Source organism: Carassius auratus, chromosome 13, assembly GCF_003368295.1.
Source record: "Carassius auratus strain Wakin chromosome 13, ASM336829v1, whole genome shotgun sequence".
NCBI lineage: Eukaryota > Metazoa > Chordata > Actinopteri > Cypriniformes > Cyprinidae > Carassius > Carassius auratus.
Window position 1 is genome coordinate 1,823,539 of NC_039255.1, and position 21,552 is coordinate 1,845,090.

At 32.0% G+C, this 21,552-nt stretch overlaps 1 protein-coding gene and 1 pseudogene across 1 annotated transcript in view; both read right to left on the minus strand.

Moving 5' to 3' along the window:
- Positions 1-9,023: 9,023 nt before the first annotated feature.
- LOC113113139 (homeobox protein vent1-like) lies at positions 9,024-10,436 on the minus strand (annotated as a pseudogene).
- A 2,575-nt stretch (positions 10,437-13,011) lies between these two features.
- LOC113112312 (kinase non-catalytic C-lobe domain-containing protein 1-like) overlaps positions 13,012-21,552 on the minus strand; it is a 40,805-nt gene continuing 32,264 nt past the window's right edge. The window contains exons 22-30 of the mRNA XM_026277759.1: positions 21,414-21,552; positions 21,155-21,322; positions 19,892-20,098; positions 19,019-19,101; positions 18,644-18,797; positions 17,575-17,697; positions 17,378-17,437; positions 15,635-15,792; positions 13,012-14,141 (exon numbers count right to left, since the gene is read on the minus strand). The exon at positions 21,414-21,552 is cut by the window's right edge and continues 9 nt beyond it. Of these exons, the coding sequence (XP_026133544.1) occupies positions 13,919-14,141; positions 15,635-15,792; positions 17,378-17,437; positions 17,575-17,697; positions 18,644-18,797; positions 19,019-19,101; positions 19,892-20,098; positions 21,155-21,322; positions 21,414-21,552 (1,315 nt within the window). The 3' untranslated portion in view covers positions 13,012-13,918. The remainder of the gene's footprint in view (positions 14,142-15,634; positions 15,793-17,377; positions 17,438-17,574; positions 17,698-18,643; positions 18,798-19,018; positions 19,102-19,891; positions 20,099-21,154; positions 21,323-21,413) is intronic.

Below are 21,552 nucleotides of genomic sequence, written 5' to 3' on the forward strand. Positions count from 1 at the left end.
TTTAAAAATCTAGTCAAAATATCTGTATAATATGCACTAAATCAACAGAGCTGCTTCAGAAAAAATGCATTTATCCATTCAAGTGGCAGTATATATTACACAATTTATTTCAAGTGTCAAGATAAGAAACAAAATACAAATATATTTACATAAAAAATATTTTTTAGAAATTATTTAGAAGTATATAAATACTATAAAATATACTAAAATATGCAAGAAAATAAAAAGCACCATAATAATAATTATTATTATAATAAACGTAAAATGTATTTTGGAGAATAAATATATTTACATTATTTTTTCTGTCCAAAATACATGGATAATAAATAGCACGGCTTAATACATTTTCCAAATGTTGAGATATATTATAAAATATACTTGAAGAAGCAAGAACATTTTAATTATATAATAAAATATATTTTTGAATATATCCCATATTTAACCCTTCAAATGTTGAAATATACTATGAAATTTACTTAATGGGGCAAGAAAATAACAATTTCCAATCATAAAATAAATAAAATGTAACAATAAAATTTATATATGTAGAATAAATGCTAAAAAAAAAAAAAAACAGCACAGTTTAAGAAATTATATTTTAAAAAAAATAAAATAAAATAAAACTCCAACACTTAATCTACAAAAAAATCTTCATTTGGACTTGTATTTTGGAGAATATAAATATATTTATAATATTATATGCATGTATTTTGAAAAAATAGTTAATATAAATACATTTACATTAAAATGTATTTAATATATAAATATATTTTAATATATGTATCTGTATTTTGTTTTCTGAATTATGAAAGAGAAACATCCGTGCAGCATTGTCCTCTGAGCGACTAAAGAACAAAAGTAAAGTGGGATAAAAGTGAAAGTGGTCTTTCTGAACGAACACACAGTTTAAAGAGTTTAATGATGGATGTGTGTGAAGTGCTTTGCTGCTTGTGGATGTTGACTTCAGACGCCAGTATTTACTGCAAAGCTGAAAAAATAAACACATTCCTGCTGCGCTCGGCATAATTGTTCTTCTGCTGTGAAATCTGGCAAAACACTGACGGGGAATTAAACACTGCCCAGAGCTCACAAACTGAGCTGAGAGAGAGTTTACTGTTTGTATGTGTTCAAATCTGTACTTTTAATACTTTCATTCAAGCAAACACATATTTAATCGATCAAAAGTGACAGTAAATCATCATATCTTCATGATTTCTGAAGATCATGTGACACTGAAGACTGAAGGAATGATGCTGAAAATACAGAAATAAATTACACTTTAACACAGATTCACACAGAAAACAGCTGTTTTACATTATAATAATATTTCACTATTTATACTGTATTTTTTACATTAAAAACAGCCCTGGTGAGCAGAAGAGACTTCTTTTAGAAACATTAAAACGCCTCTTTCTCTTCATCGCTTTTGTGTTTTTATTTATTTATTATGCATTGACATTATTTCAGTAACAGCTAAGCACCTTTATTAACTCATTATTAATGCAAATTAAGATATATTAAAACTGTAAAGTATTTATACATAATAGTATGTGCTTTACTGCCTTTAATTTATGAGGAGTGTAATAAAAAAATTAAGAACAGATAATCTGATGAGAATACTGGAAATAACATGAATGAAAGAATGAATTATGCATAAACAAAAAAATATCGATCAAATGTTTGCATTAATACAAATGTATAAATGTATAAATGAATCATATTAAAAAATGTTAAATGAATTAATAAATTAACAAAAATTTATAAATGAGTACGTGATGTATAAAAAACAAACTAATCGATAAAATGTTTGAATTAATTAATGAACAAAAATTTATAAATTAATGAATTAACAATGCATAAATAAATGCATAAATTGTAATAAACTCAAATAAACGTAAATTGTAAATAATATAATATAAAAACAATAAATAATGCAGAAATACATGCATGCATGCATAAATAAACAAATAAATAAAAGTTTACTTTGCATGTTGATGTTGGCGTAAAACCTGGATGTGAACATGTTTTCATGATCTCCACTATACGCTCCTGACTAGAAATAATCTACAACACTTGTAAGTCAGAGTAACCTGATAAAAGCACATAAATCTGCTCCAAAGATAATATTTACAGTCGTCTATATGAGAAGCATCAGCTATGATGCATGAATGCAGAGACCCGGGTCACAACACCCCAACACTCGCTTGTGTTTCTCATTGAGCTCGGTGTTAACCTTGACATGCCTGAACGCTTAGTGCCTGTGTGTGTGTGTGTGTGTGTGTGTCCTCATTCGCCTCCACCAGGCCTTGTCTGGGTCCTTGAGTGTGTTGAATCATGGGAGACAGAGCTTCTCTCTGATAGATAAGAAACACTGGAGCCATCGGGAACGCTCTGTCCCTAAACCCCTGCTTCAGACGACAGCTGTGCCAAATAATGCGCTCCCTCACACGCTTCACAATGGGTTGTTTTGTGCCCGGCTGAAGATTACAGGTGCTGGATGAGGAGGAGGAGGGCCGAGACTCCGTTACTGTGTCTTCCTCAAACATCTTCAAGGTCTCGCCTGAGGAATAAAATCCCAGAGGAAGAGTTTTCGGGAGGAGACGGTGCTGCTGCGGCGTCGGGTAAGACATGCTTCTTCTCTTTAACCTCAGTATGAGCAGTTTAACTGGCTTTCTGAGGATTACAGAAGGGTTTGCATGCATTTATGTGTTTAGTTTAATCAGTACACTTGATGAACGAGGGGATGCATATGCACAACTGTTGCTTTGGTTATATAAAGCCTTTTTACTGCACTGTTAATGATTATTTAAATGCTTGATTATGACAGGATTAACTAGCAAAACGTTCAAAACACAAACTAGGTTTATATATTTTGGTCAACTTTGTGTTTTATGGCATAAGATGGTTTAAATGCAAACTCAAAAAAAGGATTAATAATTAAATATGATGAAATTGTCAGACGTTTGTTGCTCATGAGTTTACTATTATTTATTATACTTTACACAAAAGGTTATCTTAATAAAATAAAATAATAATAAATAAATAAATCAAAATAAATCAAAATAAATCAAAATAGAATAAAATAAAAAATAACTAAAATAAGATAAAATAAAAAAGACTCATGTTGTTCATGAGTTTACTGTTAAAGTAAAATAAAATAAAACAAAATGTTATTATTAATATAATTATCACAAATCAAAAGTTTTATTAATGTATTTATTATTATTTATTTATTTACTACACTCAAAATAAAATGCAATAAAAATAGACACGTTTGTTGTTCCCGAGTTTAATATTATTGTAAAATAAAAATAAAATAAAATATTATTATTAATATAATTATATTTAGTCAAAAGTTTTTTTTTTAATTCATTTATGATTTAATTATTTGCAATCAAAATAAAATTTAATTAAAAAATAGTAATTATAGTAGGAAAAATGTTTTTAGATTTTTTTAAATGTTTTGCACACTTAGAAATAATGGTTGTTTTAAGAACTGATTACTGAAATGGTCCTCTGGGAACCCGAAATAATTCTTCTATGTCATCAGGCTTAATTTGTAAGGTTTCACCGTATGTTTTTCTCATGTTGGGGATTGTAATAATGTTTTACTAATGTGTTTCTCCCTGTCTCTCTGCTCCGAGGTCTCCCGTCCGGCCGATCCACTCGCTGTTCCTTTTTCCTATGCATATACCTCTTTGAGATGTAGCTTTAAAGAGGCATAGGGCATGGGAAAATGGGGCAGCAGAGGTTTTCACCTGCCATCGGCGTTCAGCGCACCCCAGATCATTAACATTAATGATGCTGACATCCACTGAAAATGTGTTTAATCTTCGGTTTGAGATGCAAAATAAAAGTCAATGTGAGTTGCACTCAAATGTGTTTGGCCTTCATTTTCTGTGCCTGACGTGTTTGGTTTGCATGATTCCAGTCTTCTTTTGACTTAATGTCTCAATGAAAATATACCTTTTTCTGATCTCAGATCTATTAAAATGTGTTACATAAATTCCTAATAAACAAGTAACATTTTAAAAAGTTGATGCACCACATAAGAGTGTTTTATGGGTAAATACATACAAATATATTACTAATGAGATGATAAAAAGGCAAAAAAAATAACATAAAAATAAATAAATAAAATAAATAAATAAATAAATAAAATAAAATAAAATAAAATAAAATAAAATAAAATAAAATAAAATAAAATAAAATAAATAAATAATAAAAATAGACTTTTTTAATACTATTAAAAAGTTATATACAGTGTTAAATATTTACACACAGTTGTGATGAAAAAATTGCATTGGTTTGCATGATTCCAGTCTTTCTTGACATATACTGTCTAAATAAAAAGATATGATAACACTTTCTATGAAGCATGTATTTATAATGCATTATAAGGGTATTGTAAAGCCATTATAATGAATGCATAATGCATTATAAAAAACTTAATATTTTGTTGTATTATTTCATGAATATTCATAAGAACAGTCGTAATATATTATAATATTTACTTTTTTGTGGTTATAGCTTTTAAGAGTATGATAATTTATAACAGATAAAAAAAATGACATTTTTTAATTGCCATCAATGCTTCATGAAGATCCTTTTACCATTCAAATGCATTAAAGGTTATATTATAAATTAAAGAAAAGAAGAGATCTATGCACCATTAAATGTTTACCCCATAATTTGTGGCTCGTGATATACCAATACAAACACAAATGATGATATATGCACGGTTGTTTCTGAACATGCACATTATGGCATGAATGTAAAGTGCATGTTTTCCATGATAATGAACTGCACCATCAACACCAGCTGAAGCTCACATTCAGAGAGTAGGACAATACTGCCTCCCAGTGGGCGCACACACACACGCACACACACACACACACACACACACACACAGGAAGGAGAGACTCTGCTCCCACTGCATTCTGGGAGAGATGGAAACAGAGCTGCACTTCCTCACACAATGCCCCACATACAAATCTATCAGATACCACTACTATCCAAATTACACTGTTGTATATGTTCTCTTTTCCTGGGCATGCTTTATATTTATACAATATTGGAGAGCAAGCATTTGGGAGTTTTGAGAAGTTGAATGAGCAATAAAGCTATTGTGAGCCCCTTTATAAAATACCTGCAGGTGAGGAATAATACAAATATTGTCATATTCACTCAGTATTACAGATATTCACAAATATCTCAATTACAGTTTAGTAGAAATTAATTGCACTTAGTTGTGTTTTTGGAACGAAAACAGTCCACATTATAGTCAAACACATTTTTATGAGAGTGTGATATGTCATAACGTTCACCTTGGAGATCGAATTTTTTTCTTTTTTGAGACCCCAGGAGCCCAAATTCAGACCCAGAACAATAAAACCCACAGAAGAGGTGGGAGTTCAAAGGAGGAATCTTCATATTACCAAACTGCAGGGAGAGGAAGAGTAGATATAAATCATGATCTGCAAGATTAACCACAATCTGATTTAATCCGACCACCTCAGATTTTGCGAATCATTTGAGTCTGTCCGGGAGCTCGGAGCGGGATCGCAAATCATTTGAGTCAGTTTGGGGCTCGCGAATCATTTGAGTCAGTGTGCGAATCATTTGAGTCAGTTTGTGGATCGCGAATCATTTGAGTCAGTGTGGGGATCGCGAATCATTTGAGTCAGTGTGGGGATCGCGAATCATTTGAGTCAGTGTGGGGATCGCGAATCATTTGAGTCAGTTTGGGGATCGCCAATCATTTGAGTCAGTTTGGGAGTTCGGAGCGGGTTCGCGAATCATTTGAGTCAGTTTGGGGTTCGCGAATCATTTGAATCAGTTCGGGAGTTCGGAGCGGTTTCGCGAATCATTTGAGTCAGTTTGGGGTTCGCGAATCATTTGAATCAGTTCGGGAGTTCGTAGCAGGTTCGCGAATCATTTGAATCAGTTCGGGAGTACGTAGCGGGTTTGCAAATCATTTGAGTCAGTTTGGGAGTTCGGAGCGGGTTCGCGAATCATTTGAGTCAGTTTGGGGTTCGCGAATCATTTGAATCAGTTCGGGAGTTCGGAGCGGGTTCGCGAATCATTTGAGTCAGTTTGGGGTTCGCGAATCATTTGAATCAGTTCGGGAGTTCGTAGCAGGTTCGCGAATCATTTGAGTCAGTTTGGGGTTCGCGAATCATTTGAATCAGTTCGGGAGTTCAAAGCGGGTTCGCGAATCATTTGAGTCAGTTTGGGGTTCACGAATCATTTGAATCAGTTTGGGAGTTCGTAGCGGGATCGCGAATCATTTGAGTCAGTTTGGGGTTCGCGAATCATAGCTGTAGGTATGTGGATAGGCATTTTTAACTAATTTAGTAGCTAGTTCTAATTATGTATTCCACGCGTGTTTAGGTGTGATATGTGAACTCATATTTTTTTGTTTTAATGATGTGCCTTTGAACAGTATCAAGTATATTCAAAAACTAAACAAATCGTGCCTAAAAAAAGTGCACGCATCTGGGATTAATGTGACGCATTTCTCCTGCTCCAGATCTAAGCTCTGGGACAACCACTCCACGGAGAACTTGAATATGATGCTTCCTCTCCTAATAATTTGATCCGCTGTAGTTCCTCCAGAACTCTATAGGAGCTTCTCCGCTCGTTTGCATGAGTAAAGCGACTCTCTTCGGAGTTATAACCCTGTAATTGAAGTTAATGAGCTTGTTCACACGTTCGGTGTACTTGTGATATCCAGGCGCCAGCGAGTCTGAGCACCTCGTGTGTTCACCTCAAGTACCTGAGAAGAGTCATCAATGCACTGATACATCCCTTTATCACATTGAATGCATCTTCGCATATTATGCGTTTGAGCAGCAAGCTGATGTCTGTAGAGCAAAGCGTTTGATGTCTTATGTCCAACACTGAAATGCGTTTCTCCCGCGAAATCTCTTTTAGAGATGCTGAATTATAGATTTTGTTGATAGTTGCATGCATTTTTAAGAAGATAAACGGAGAAATACTAAACCACTGAGATCACATGAAGAGTAAAATGAGGTATGAGATCAAATAAAATGTACAACTTTTGAGATAAATCATATATAGTCTTATTTTGCATATTTTACTTCTTAAGAAGAAAAATCATAATAAAAATACAGGGCTACTGCTGATTTAATGAATGCAAGTACTCTACAAAATACTCATCTGAAGAATCTAGAATTAAAAAAATGAAAGGATGAATGAATGTTGATTTTATAAATCCAGACCAAAATCCATAACTTATAATGTAAATTCAAGATTCAATACATGTATTTATTTCTTTATTTATTGATGATTTATTGAATCCAGAAACCAAAATCCTCATCTGAAGAAGCTCTTATGCAACATCAAGAACATTTTTGTTTGTTTTGTTTTTTTGCTTTTGCTTATGTACAGTAAATTAAATCATCTCTCTATGAACCTGCATGATTAATTTAGTAAAATGATACCGAATTATTAAACTCGATTGGCTTTCAGTGATCAGTGCTAGTCATTCTTGATGATCTCACCGGGCTGATATTAGAGAGTGATCAATACTCTGTCACACTGTGTATCACAGGTCCACTTGAACACACACACACACACACATACATCATCACACACACACACACACCAGACATGCTGGAGCCAGTCTGTTGGGATTATGTGGAGAGTGTAAACTCATCAATGGTCGACTTAATTAGGACTAATTGTTGACCGTGATCTGCTCGTTAGGTCTTGTTTGAAGTACACGGATGTACAGTACATCTGGAAGCGCAGTGTGAGACCGTGGCGCAGGGGTCAGGCTTCATTTAGGCTTTCCGTGGCGCCTACTTTTGATTTAAATAAATCCCACTGGTATCATGCAAGAGACACGATACACGTATATTGCTCTTTGGGTATTAAAAGTGTTGATGTTGCATTATCAGCTTCTGTGCGGGACAGATCTAACTCAGGTTTAACTAGTTTCAGGAAGTAAATGCTATTGGTTATAATTTGAAACTATATTTTATTCATGAGTTTATTTATGCTATGCTTTTCATGCATGAAAAATACACCTTAAAAATAGTTGAATGAAGATTTACATTTATATTGTGGTGTTTCTGTGTATGTATGTGTATATATATATATATATATATATATATATATATATATATATATATATAAATATATATATGTTTGGGTTTAGTGAGACAGAAGAAGTCTCTTCTGTTCATCAAGGATTCATTTATTTAACTAAAATACGGAAACAACTGTAATATATATTTCCATTTAAAATAATGTTTTTTTTTATAGTTTTGTATACTTTAAAATATAATTTATTTCACATGATCTTCAGAAATCAGAATAATATGATGATTTGTTATGAATGTTGGAAAGAGTTGTGCTGCTTATTAATTTATTTTTAATGTAATTTATTTATTTATTTGGAACCGGTAAAACTTTATTTTTTTTATTTTTTATTTTTTTTTTAGGATTCTTTGATGAGTAAAGTTAAATAGAACAATGTTTATTTTAAAAAATAAACTTTTATTGTCTTTATTGTCACTTTTTTTATCAATTTAACATCCTTGCTGAATGAAAGTATTTATTTCTTTAAAAAAAAAATACTTAAAAACTTTTGGATGGTTATGCATATCATTATTTTCACATTACAGTTTTTTCTGTATTTTTTTGATTAAATAATTGCATATAAACTGCATGTATTTACAGACCTGAGATAATTACACAGATGCCTGCGAAAATTAATTGTGCAATTTGGTAGCAGATGGAGAATAATTTCTTTAACTTACGTAATGAATGTGGAACATTCCAAGAAAACACTGAATTCCTAAATAAAGATGAAACATTAAACCGGATTGTCGCAGTATCTTTTAACTTCAAAGGAAACTGATTAGGATTGAAATCATTTGAACAACAAGAATCCTATTTCAGATCGATTGACTTCTGAACCGAATCTAATCAAATGTGAACTTTAAGCTTGCAAAGTTTAACTTGAACACAAACAAATCACCAATCAAGCAAACTTAGACATTAAACTTTATTTCTGAAAATAAATAAACTCTTCTTTTTAATTAAACACTATTTTTACAAAGCACATTGCACACAGAATATTATAAGTGTTTTATAAGGGAACGTGTCTGTCTTCAGTAGTAATGTTGCCTCGCCATCATGAGGTGATGATGAGGAGCGAGCGGATGATGCGTCATCATCTGGTGCACCAGCGCGCCGTGAGCCGGAAACGGAAGTCGCTGTCTGTCGTAGCAGTGGTACTGAACCGGAAGAACCATCTGAGGCAGAAGATATTCAGCGCGCATTTACTGAACTTCCCGCTTCAGCTTCATCCTGCGGTTCTGGAACCATGTTCTGACCTGAAGAACAAAACGAGGATGCATTTAAAAACGTGTTCTATTGTTCAAATCGCAACTTTTACTATAATTACAAATATTATTGGAATATGTTTATAAGAAAATATATTTTATATGTCAATATTTCGCTTTTTTCAGTGCATAAGAGAAAGCTATTTATTTATTTTCGATGATGCATTTAAATAAAGAGAATGGAGTTTAGTGCGCGCGTCTCACCTGGGTTTCTGACAGATTGAGTTTCAATGCGGTTTTCACTCTTTCTCCCGCGTCCAAGTATTTGTGCTTGCAGAAGATTTTCTCAAGTTTGTCGATCTGTTCCGGAGTGAATTTGGTTCTGATTCTGCGCGTCGCCGCGTCTTTTTCCACGTCGTTCCCATCTTCCGCGGACGCGCATTCAGAAGCGGCCGCTTCGCTTTCATAACCAGACGAATAGCCGCTGTTTTCTGAAACTGAGCATGAAATAAATCATTAAAACACGCTCTGTTTGCATTTACATTCATTGAAGCCAATCGAAAATGCATTGAAGCGCATACTTACAGCTTGGAGATGAACAGTGTCTTGGAGTCGTGACCTCGTTCTCCTTAATGGTCTCTGGTTTCTGTTCAACTTTGGAAACCTTTGGTTTTGGCTGCAAATAAACCTTGTCGTAGGATGTTGGAGGCCTCGGTTGAACCACACACGGCACGTGCGGCCTGTGCGTCTTTTTCTCCGAATCGTGAAAGCTTTGGGCGAGCCAGTCCACAGAAAAATCCTTAACCATGATTGCTGTCTGTCTGTCTGAGGAAGTCAAACTATCCCAACAGAATCCAAAACTGTTTGCCATGGCTCCAGAAGCGGGCTGAATATATAGGCCTGTACCGGCATCGCATTAACATATGCATGGAGGAGTTAACGCCTGATCGATTCTCAATCATTAGGCCTAATGGGTCGTTATTGAAGTCTTTACATATCCTGTGATTGTGTGAAAGCCTGGCGCCAGCTTGTCTGTGCTCACCTCTGTCTCATCCAGCTGTCTGCATCCTCTTCAAACACAGATGGAGTGTCCGAACAGCTGGATGCGAGTGGCGCATTAATGACGAAAACTGTTGCTTTAATACTGGGATTTTAAAGTTTAAAGCCAAGAAACTTTAAAACAATAACATAAAATGATTAGTAAAACTTTTTCAATATTTTACACCAATTGTAAGCATATTCCCCATGATAAATCCTTGTATTTTAATTATTTTGCATTATTTGTCGTGCGGAATATGCGTATAAATCATGTTTTCCAAAATAATAATCAACTGTTTTCAACAATGGTAATAATCAGAAATAAAAGAAGATCAGCATATGAGAATGAATTCTGAAAATCATGTGACACTGAAGACTGGAGTAATGATGCTTGGAAATTCATTTTACAATATATTCACATAGATAGCGGGTATTATTTACAAAAAATAATTACAACAAGGCTTCAAATGGCCAGTAGAACTTTTAAACGGCATTTTTTTTTGTTCCCAGTTTGCTGCATATCCCACTAATAAATCCTTGTTAGTTCAGACTTCTGTCCATCATGTCTCAATATAACTTTAAATAAATGTAAATATTTAAAATATATAACGAAACAAAACGTTACTGTAAAAAAGAGTTAAATAGTCGGAATAATATAAAAACATTTTTTATTTGTTCTACAGCACTTTTCAACATATCTGCTTCTAAATTCTGGGTTTGAATAGTTTTGCTTATATAAGCCTCTAAATAATATTTTGGGCTTATTCTTTCGTGTTACTGTGACATCAGTGGGAAATTATAAATCCGACGATTAGAAAAAAAATATTCGAATATAAAAAATAAAAAAAAAGAATAGCAGCTTTTGCTATTCGTCTGTCTCTGTATTGTGGTGTGTGATTAGACTGTAGTTGAAATGGTTGTGTTTTCACACATGCTGCTGCCTGTGGAGTCTCTGGCGCCACTGTCCATCTCAGCGGCGTTTGGCGCGGTCGGCAAACATCAAGATCAAAGGGATTACAGTAGCAACACAATTAACTTTGATTGACCAGCGGTTCAAATGCAAATTCACAGCCGGACAAGCTTAAGCCTGATCCAATGTCTCAACACAACCACTTGGAGATCTTACTGCACCAACTTAAATCTGTGCAACTATTTACTTGCATTGATTTATTTTAAATCATGCATATGCACATATGTGCACGTATAGGCTTATGCACGTTTAATGAAACTCATGCTATAACTTTGTAAATCTTAATTTTACAACACCAATCAATCCGAATCTGGAAATCAATAAGTTTAAATAGATAGCTTTTACTTTCTTTTTGCACAAAGCATATGACGCTTCGGCAATTTTTAATAAACGAACTAAAAATGAAAATAACTGCATCCCCAAAGGCGGGTTTGGAAGGAAATATAACATATCATTTCAAAAGCATTCATGTAATTGTTTGCTCATTCGAGGTTTCATGATGAAACAAAACCTGTGATGAATATTGGTGATAAATCTGAAAGGTTTTGCATGGCACAGAGGTCTGCAGTTCATCAGACTGTTTTTGAATGTCTGTGGATGAGAGACAGAGCCTTTGAAAGGATCGTTTAGCTGGACAATGGTGATAAGGACATGTTGACTGCTTCCTTTATCACTGATCTATAGTGCACGAGCTCGAGCTCTTTGAGTCGCAATTAAAGCCTTTATCTGAAGCGCTTTGATCCGCCGCGAAACAATGACGAGGATCCCGCGCGCTTCCTCCGCTCCGCGGGAAACTCCCAAACACACATTATTTAATTCGCATATATGATATGATATATGATGACATGCAATAACAGCGAGCAGTTCTGTGTGGAAAAATCACCTGAGCAAGCTGCTGCTGTTTATGGGTGTGATACTGCATTTTGTTTTATAATAATAATAATAATAATGTTTACACTGACACGTCAGAAGCACAGATATTTTGTTAACATTTTAATGATGCATAGATGTTTTTTTTATAATTCTATGAACGTCCAGTACACTACAGGACGAAAGTTTGGAATAATGTAATGTTTTTGAAAGTTTTGTATTTATTTGATCAAATGTACAGTAAAAATTGTGAAATATTATTCCAATACAAAAGAGCTGTTTTCTCTGTAAATATTTGTTTTAAAATGTAATTTCTTTCTGTGATCAAATTTGAGTTTTCATCATCATTCCTCTATTTTCTTAGTTTTTAAAGTGCGGGGTAAGATTTATGAAAAAAAGAAAGAAATAATAATAATTTCATTCAGCGAGGATTAATTAAATTGATCAAAAGTGACAAAAATAGATGTATAATGTTACAAAATATGTCTATTTCAAATAAATGCTGTTCTTTTGAACTTTCTGTTCATCTGAAAAATCCTGAAATATAAAATGCATCCACAAAAATATTGTGCAACACGACTGTTTCCAACATTGATGATAATCAGAAATGTTTCTTGTCATCATATTATTATGATTTCTGAAGATCACGTGACACTGAAGACTGGAGGAATGATGCTGAAAATACAGCGCAGCATCACAGAAATAAAATAGAGTTTAACAGATATTCACACGGGAAACCACTGTTTTAAATTATAATAATATTTCACTATTTTTACTGTATTTTTGATCCAATAAACGCAGCCTTGATGAGCAGAAGAGACTCTCCGAAACATAATGGGAGCGTCTAGATCTGTATTCTGCACACCTGAAAAACACACTGCAACACAACGAGAAGTTTTCAGTCAATACGATGCAATTTATTAGGTCTAATCCTGATTAATGGGCTATTAACACCTAAACAAGTTTGCAATCCTGCAGACGTAAAGCATGTAGATTAACTGGTTTTCTTCAAATCTAAAGCATTATTATAAAGACTGAAACCTGAAAAACTAAACTTTTTTTGCTTTCTGGGGACCAAAAACTGTTCGGTTCCCAGGATTCATCCAAATATCTTCTGCTTTCAACACAAGAAAGAAACTCATACAAGTTTGAAACAACTGAACTTCAAGAAGAAGGGAAATCTTACTGATAACACAATTGCAAAAGACGCGTTCTTGAGCTTTAAAACATGCAGTGAAATATATGTGTCCCAATGTAAAGTGCACAACAAAACAGCAAAATGCAATGCATTAATTATGTTAAAAGTTATGCAGAAGTACGTCTATTTGTATAGAAATATATCATGTTTACTCTATTTTTAAAAGTAGAATAATTTCAGTTATAACAATGCATTATTTCAAGCTTCTCACGGTTGAATCTTATCCAAAATGCATTAATAATTTCTCAATCATTATCTAATTACAAGTCTATAAACATCCATACTGTAATATTTGGTCGTGTAGCCGTCCGAAAAAACATAAACACAAAGCTAAAAGTCTTTGCTTCATTGAAGGAAACCATCCATGAGGCTGAAACAGAGGTTAAAGATGAGAAAACACCTCCACATCCTAAAAACAGGAAATTCACCTGTGCTTTTTTCACACAGTATTCTTCACACATCTTCATCTGTCCTCAGCTCTAATAGAGATGTCTGTCTTCCAGCGGTGATCCACATCTGTTCGGGTCACTGGAAAGAGGCTTTGACGCGGCGCAGGGTGTCGTGGATCCGGCGAGCGGCGGGCATCTGGCTGAAGTTGATGTGGTTGTCGGAGGCGAGGAGCGAGATGTCACTCCTGCCGAAGCGTGCGAGTCGTCCACGCAGGTACGCCTGCAGCTCCAGGTCCGGAGGATAGGAATAGAGACGCTCCTGAAACGCCTGGATCTGACTGACCACACGCGCAATGTTCCTGAGAGGAAACACACACACCAGAGAGACTCGAGCTGTGAGTCTGGCTTTAGATGCAAAGAGGGAAAGAACAGCATTTGACACTCATTTTTGCTCATAATCGGATTGGAGTGCATATCAAAATGCAAAGGCTGATTATTTATTATATATATATATTTATATATACGTCTCTGCATCTGAGTTTGAGTCACTCGTAATAGGATCTGATTATAAACTGGCTGATTAATGTCTGTAAATTTCACAATTAAAGGTTGGGGTTTTTACTTGTTGAATTATTATGCTTGAAATAATATATTATATTATTAATATTATTTATTTTATTGTTTTATTTAGTAGTAGCAATACTACTACTACTACTACTACTACTACTACTAAATATTATTATTATTATTATTATTATTATTGTCTAAATAAAAGTTTAACAGTTCATGAATAAATTAATAATTTAGGAAAGAAAATTAATATTGGATTTGTAATTTTATAGTTGTACTATAGAACAAAATACAGTGAAACAATACACATTTAAAATTTCTTATTTTATTTAATCATTTTATTTAGTGGAACAAAATAATAATAATAATAATTATTATATTACAATTTTTTTTATAATTAAAAACATGCTTATCGTGTTTATTATGATATATTTTTTTCTTAAATATTATATAAACAACAACAACAACACAATTTATAGTTATTATTAATATAATAAAAAAAAGTTCAGTGGGTCAATTTTCGAAAATGAAGAAAATAAGACTAGTATTATTGAAATTTTACAGTTACAGTAGTATACAATAAAATCATTATGGTTTTTCTTAAATAGTGTAATAATACAATAGGAATATTTATTATTTTGTTTAGTAGTAGTAATTATACTAAATACAGAAATTATAGAAAACTAAAATACTTTTTTAAAGTGTTTATATTATTATTATTATTATTATTATTATTATTATTATTATTATTATTATTTTAGTCTAAATAAAAGTTCAGAGGTTAATAATTTGGAAATTAAGAAATTAAGATGGCCATTAATATTTGTATTATAATATTACAGCTTGAATGCTAAATACAATTTTTTTTTCTTTTTAATTCTTGATTTTTATTTTATGTGAGAGATAACAGCAGATGCACTTTTTCACTGGAGGAAGTGTTATTCTGGATTATAGACTCTATGTGTTTGAGTTAAAATCATCTTAATGCTGGATGTGTTTCAGGTTTTGTCTTCTCCAGATGTTCACTGATGGACTGGAGTGCTGTGGATTATTGGGATGTTTTTATCAGACTCTCATTCTGACGGCACCCATTCACTGCAGAGCAACTGATGCAATGCTACATTTCTCCAAACCTGATGAAGAAACAAACTCATCCTCATCTTGGGATGATCTGAGGGTGAGGATATTTTTAGCACAAATGTATTTTTAGGTGAACTAAAAAAACAAAAGTTAAAAGCGTCTATTAAAAGCATGGATGTAAACGTAAGTGCGTTCAGGAGACCTCAGTTTGGGCCACTTGTATGCGCCGCTGGTCACGGTGAATGCTCCGATCTCCAGCTGCTGGATGTGGATGGCCAGGATCAGGGCGTCTGGGAGAGTGGGACGCCGTCTGTCCTTCTCTCCCTCCATCAGACACAGATTATCACTCTTCAGAAAGACCTGAAACAAGGACACCTTTATAGTGATAAGCATGCATTCAGTATCTATTTTAATTGAGTTATTGACTAATTTGTAGGACATAATCAATAATGTTTGGGTTGAGTGACTGTCTGGAGATTATGAGAGAAATTAAAAAAAGGGGAAAATACATTACTTAGCAGTACCTTGAAAAATGAATAGCTGTTTTGTTTTAGTTTTGTTATTATTAATATAATAATAATAATTATTATTATTATTATGATGATGATGATAATGAAATTAGCAATTAAGTTTTAAATGGTTTATTTTTTTTACTAATTATTAAGCTAATTAAAACAGTTTTGTTATTATTTATGTTATTAACATTATTAATAATAATAATAAAAAATGTCAAAACAAAGGGTTTGTTTAAAAAACAAATGATAAAAATAATGAAAATAAATGGATGTAAACTATTATTAATATTATTCATGTTATATAATAATAATAATAATAATAATAATAATAAAAGTAACAATTCAGAATTAATTCAAAACAATAAAAACAATTAATAAAGTAATTTAACATAGCTATAAATCAGTTCTATTAAAATTATTATTTTTATAAATATTATATAATATAATAATATACTATTTTAACATTTTAACTTATAATATTTCATTATAAACCATTAAAAATAAATTAAAAAGCAATGAAGCAGTTATTATTGTTACAGATAATATATAATACAATTATATATTTGTATTATATTTGTTATTAAAAACATTTTACACAATTAATTAGTTGAAAACAATTAAAATAAATCATTAAAATAATTAAACTAATGGCTGTGAAGCAGTATTATTAATATTATTCAAGTAATATAATAATAATAATAATAATAATAATAATAATAATAATAATAATAATAATAATAATAATAATAATAATTCAGAATTATCAAAACAATAAACAAAAATTATGAAGTAATTTTATATAGCTGTGAAGCAGATTATTTATCAAAATTATTATTTTTATAATATTATATAATACAATAACATTTTAATAATATAATACAATATTTCATATTATTCCTAATATAATTACATTTGATTAAAAAATATCAGTGAAGCAGTTATTATCGTTAAATAGCTGTGAAGCAGTTTGATTATTAATATTATGAATGAAATAGATATTATATAATGCAATAACACTAATGCAACACTTTAATTTTATAAATATATTATAAATGTTAATAACATAAAAAGCATTAAGAGTAAGATTAAAACAATTAAAACAAATAATTAAAATAAATAGCTGTGAAGCAGTTTGATTATTAATTAAATATATATTATATAATGCAATAACACTAATGCAACACTTTAATTTTATAAATATATTATAAATGTTAATAACATTAGAAAGCATTAAGAATAAGTTTAAAATAATTAAAACAAATAATTAAAATAAAAAGCTTTGAAGCAGTTTGATTATTAATGAAATATATATTATATAATGCAATAACACTAATGCAACATACTTTAATTTTATAAATATATTATAAATGTTAATAACAGTAGAAAGCATTAAGAGTTAGTTAAAATAATTAAAATCTGCCGAGTCTGACCTGCACGGCCCTGAGCTCCTCGAGAGTCTCACACATCTTGAGCGAGAGCTGCTTCCACGCCTGCGTTCATCACACACACACACACACAAGAGCCGAGACAATCACATCTCAGTCATGCTTTCCAACAGAGCGAGTGTTTAATCAGTTTAAACAGATGCAGCACCGATCACAAACAGCGCAGGAGTTTGGTTTCTTACCGGTAACTGCCTCACAATCACATTCTCCAGCCCCGACAGGATCTGCAGAGCTGTGGAGAAGTTTCTCGTCTCGTAGCAGAACTTGCCGATGGACAGAAAGCGAGCGAGTAAAGCCGCCTGTGCCTAAAACACAGCCAGGTATTCAAATACACCCCACTTTAGGACTGGTCTAAATAAATACAGTGTGCATTTATATCGTGCATATCGGGAAATTAGGAATAGAAGTGTTGTTAACTTGCAAGAAATTAAAGTTACAATGCAGAAAATAAAATAAAATAAACATTTAATAGTCCTTAAAATATGTTAATGCATCATATAATTTTTTTTTTGCATCTGAGCCAAAATCTTGCAAGGTTTTTCTTCACATTATGGAAGTAAAACAGGTTGTGGCTTCAAAACTATTTTATTTTAGTTGTTAATTAAGTAGCACTAACATATTATTAATATTATAGTTTTATTAATATTTTATTTTCTGTTTTAATTTAATTTTAATATATGTTTTAATGATTTTGTAGTGTTTTTGTTTGTATTTGTTTTGTTTTGTTTGTAATACATATATATATATATATATATATATATATATATATATATATATATATATATATATATATATATATATATATATATATATAATTAAAAACAAATATAACAAAAGCAATCAATGGAATTATTAAAATATTAAGTAAAATTAAAATTAAAACTGAAAATAAAAATAAAAAATCTAATTTAAAATAAAGAAAATTATTAAAATATATGAAAATATAACATAAGCAATCAATGAAATTATTAAAATATTATGTAAAATTAAATGAAAATATATAAATTAAATCTCATATAAAATAATACAAATGTAATAGTATATCAATGCTACTAAAGTAACTAAAAATGTTTTTAAGTATAACTTTATTATTAATAATGTAATTAGTTAATTAAATGAGTTAATTCAAACTAATTATTATAGTAATTAAAACAAATAGCCATGAAGCAGAAGAAGAAGAGTTATAGATATTCACATTCATAATCCAGTTTCACTGCTAAGATTTATAAGACAAGTAAATATAGGAGACACCTTGACCGAGTCGCAGGTGACCAGTTCAGCAGAAACCCAGTTAGAGACACAGTGTGCGTGTGTGAGGAGCCTCTGCAGAGGGCCCCGGGGCCCCGACACCTCACTGACCAACAGACCGCTGCCCTCTAGAGGCGAGGAGGATGGAGACACACACCTGACCAACACACAGCAACACTGAACACACACACTCAACATATCGGGAGGATGAAATATACACATGCACATGCACTTTACTTCATTTAGGTGAAAATTATTCTTATGCATGTAAAAATGCTTTTTATTTATAATAATTTGAAACAAGTTAGAGATTTAATATAGAAAGCCACTGCTTTAATTGTTGATTATACATTCATGCACAGGACAGTGGAAACTCACCTGGAAATGTTTCCAGAGTTTTCCGTCACTCCGTGAGCTCTTGAGTTCAGAAAGTGAACCGGGTGACAGTCATGAAATATTTCCTGCGTGAAAAACAGACGAGGAGACATGAAACTTGATATAGTGATTCAGGCCTCATATAAAGACCAGCTTTAAAATAAGATGATCATGTGTCTCCACCTAGAGATGGATCAGGAAAAGACAGGGAAAATAGAGTGATAAAATAAAAATAAATAAATAAATAATAAATAAATAAAATAAATAATAAATAATAAATAATAAATAATAAATAATAAATAATAAATAATAAATAATAAATAATAAATAAAATAAAAATAATGAAATAAAATATAAAAAAAATTCAAAAAATAAAATAAAATAATGACTATAATGGAAATTGGAAATTAAGAATTTGAAATATTATTGCACTTTTAAATAACTGTTTTCTGTGTGTATCTCCGTTAAAGTGTAATTTATTTCTGTGATCCTCCGCTGTATTTTCAGCATCATTCCTCCAGTCTTCAGTGTCACATGATCTTCAGAAATCATGAAGATATGATGATTTACTGCTCAAGAAACATTTCTGATTATAATCAGTGTTGTGTTGCATATTAGAATGATTTTTGAAGGATCATGTGACACTAAAGAGTAAATTCAGCTTTTCATCACCGAAATAAATTACATTTTAACATATATTAACATAGAAAACTTCTGTTTTAAATTCTAATAATATTTCACAATTTGTACTGTATTTTTGATCAAATAAATGCAACCCTGGTGAGCAGAAGAGACTTCTTTCCATAATTATTCCACGTTTAACAGATATTTAGCATGTGCTGTATGTTTAATAAAAGAGTGCGTGTGTTTGATCACCTGCTCCAGTAAAGTGAGCTGCTGTGCGATGTGCAGCGGTGTGTGTTCGCTCTGACTGAAGGGACGTCTCTCGTCTGATCTCAGACTGCTGTTGTTCATCAGAGAGGTGTAACACGGCCGTGGAAGAGCCGCGGCGATGGAGAACACTTTCTCTTTACACTGGACCGTCTGAGGCTCCACCACACGCGACACACGCCACTGGAAGCTCTGCACACGCGTGAACACATCACATCAAGAAGAAGGGGTTTGACTGCTGCCCAGATGCATGAAATTCATGTTTAAGATTAATAGAAACGTGTTTGATTTTTCTAGGGCAAGGAACTACCTGTAAAACTATTTATTTTTCATGCACATTTTTTATTTTTTTATTTTTCATGCACATTAGAGATTTCAAGATGTTGGGGGATATTTGACTACTTCCAGGCTAGTGGAAAGAAAACATCTTAAATGCAAGGTTAAGTGTTTATATTATCATGCTGTAGATTCACCAAATTTTACAGTTTTATTCCCATCCATATTCTGAACGTTTTTATATTGTTAATATATGATTTGCTTGATTCATATTTAACATTTAATTCCTAAAAACATAGCAAAAATGTATGTTTTACTGTCTGTTGACTATTTTTAAATTTTAATTCCTGTCTGTATAGAGCCTTTTTTTTTTTGGTCGTCAAAATCGAACAAGAACCTGCATTTATCAAATGCTTAGATTTCTGTTGAGGCAATAAATGCAAATTAGCACATTTTTCAATTAGATAATGCCTAAAATGCATTTTTAACAACTTTTTAAAGTTTCATAACAAAAAAAAAAAAAATACAAAATCAAGTCAAAAAAAACATATGCATAAAAAATACAATAAATAAATATGTGTGTAAATAAAAATGAAATGTAAAATAAATTATTAAATACATGAATGAATAAATAAAAAATATTAAATTATTTACTTCAATCTCAATTCAAATAAAATAAAATTCAACTCAATAAAAATTAAATTAAATTAAATTAAATTAAATTAAATTAAATTAAATTAAATTAAATTAAATTAAATTAAATTAAATTAAATTAAATTAAATTAAATTAAATTAAATTAAATTAAATTAAATTAAATTAAAACAAGAAGAAACCAAGAGCAGGTTACACAGTATTACTTTTCTCAATCATACAATGTGTTCCTAAACACTACAACCCTTCTTAATTAGGTAGCTAATGTCCATCATTATTTGTAACCACACTGTTATACTTTCTGTTATACTGTCTCAGACCTTTCGAGCAGCGTCTTCGATGGATGAGTTCACTGAGAGCTTCTCCTCGTCTTCTGGGCTGCTGATGGAGGCGTCGAGCGCACACGACGGGACACAGACGCGCCTCTTCATGGGTGAGGCCTGGAGCGTCGCCAGCAAACCTGCTCCTCGACTTTCAACCGGTGCGACCTGAAGACACAGCGTAGCGCGGTTATTTCACATGCATTCAAGCCTTCTGTCTAACCCAGCAGTTTAAGAGATAAACTCTGAAGGCAGTGACCTCAGCGGTCAGGAAAGCGTCCAGCGTCTGCAGGAGGCTGGAGCTGGAGCTGAAGTCCACTAACTGTGCGTCTTCAATCCAGAAGTGTAACAGATCCAGAGTGCGCTGATAGACTTTGGCTGTGTCTGATGAGGGATCT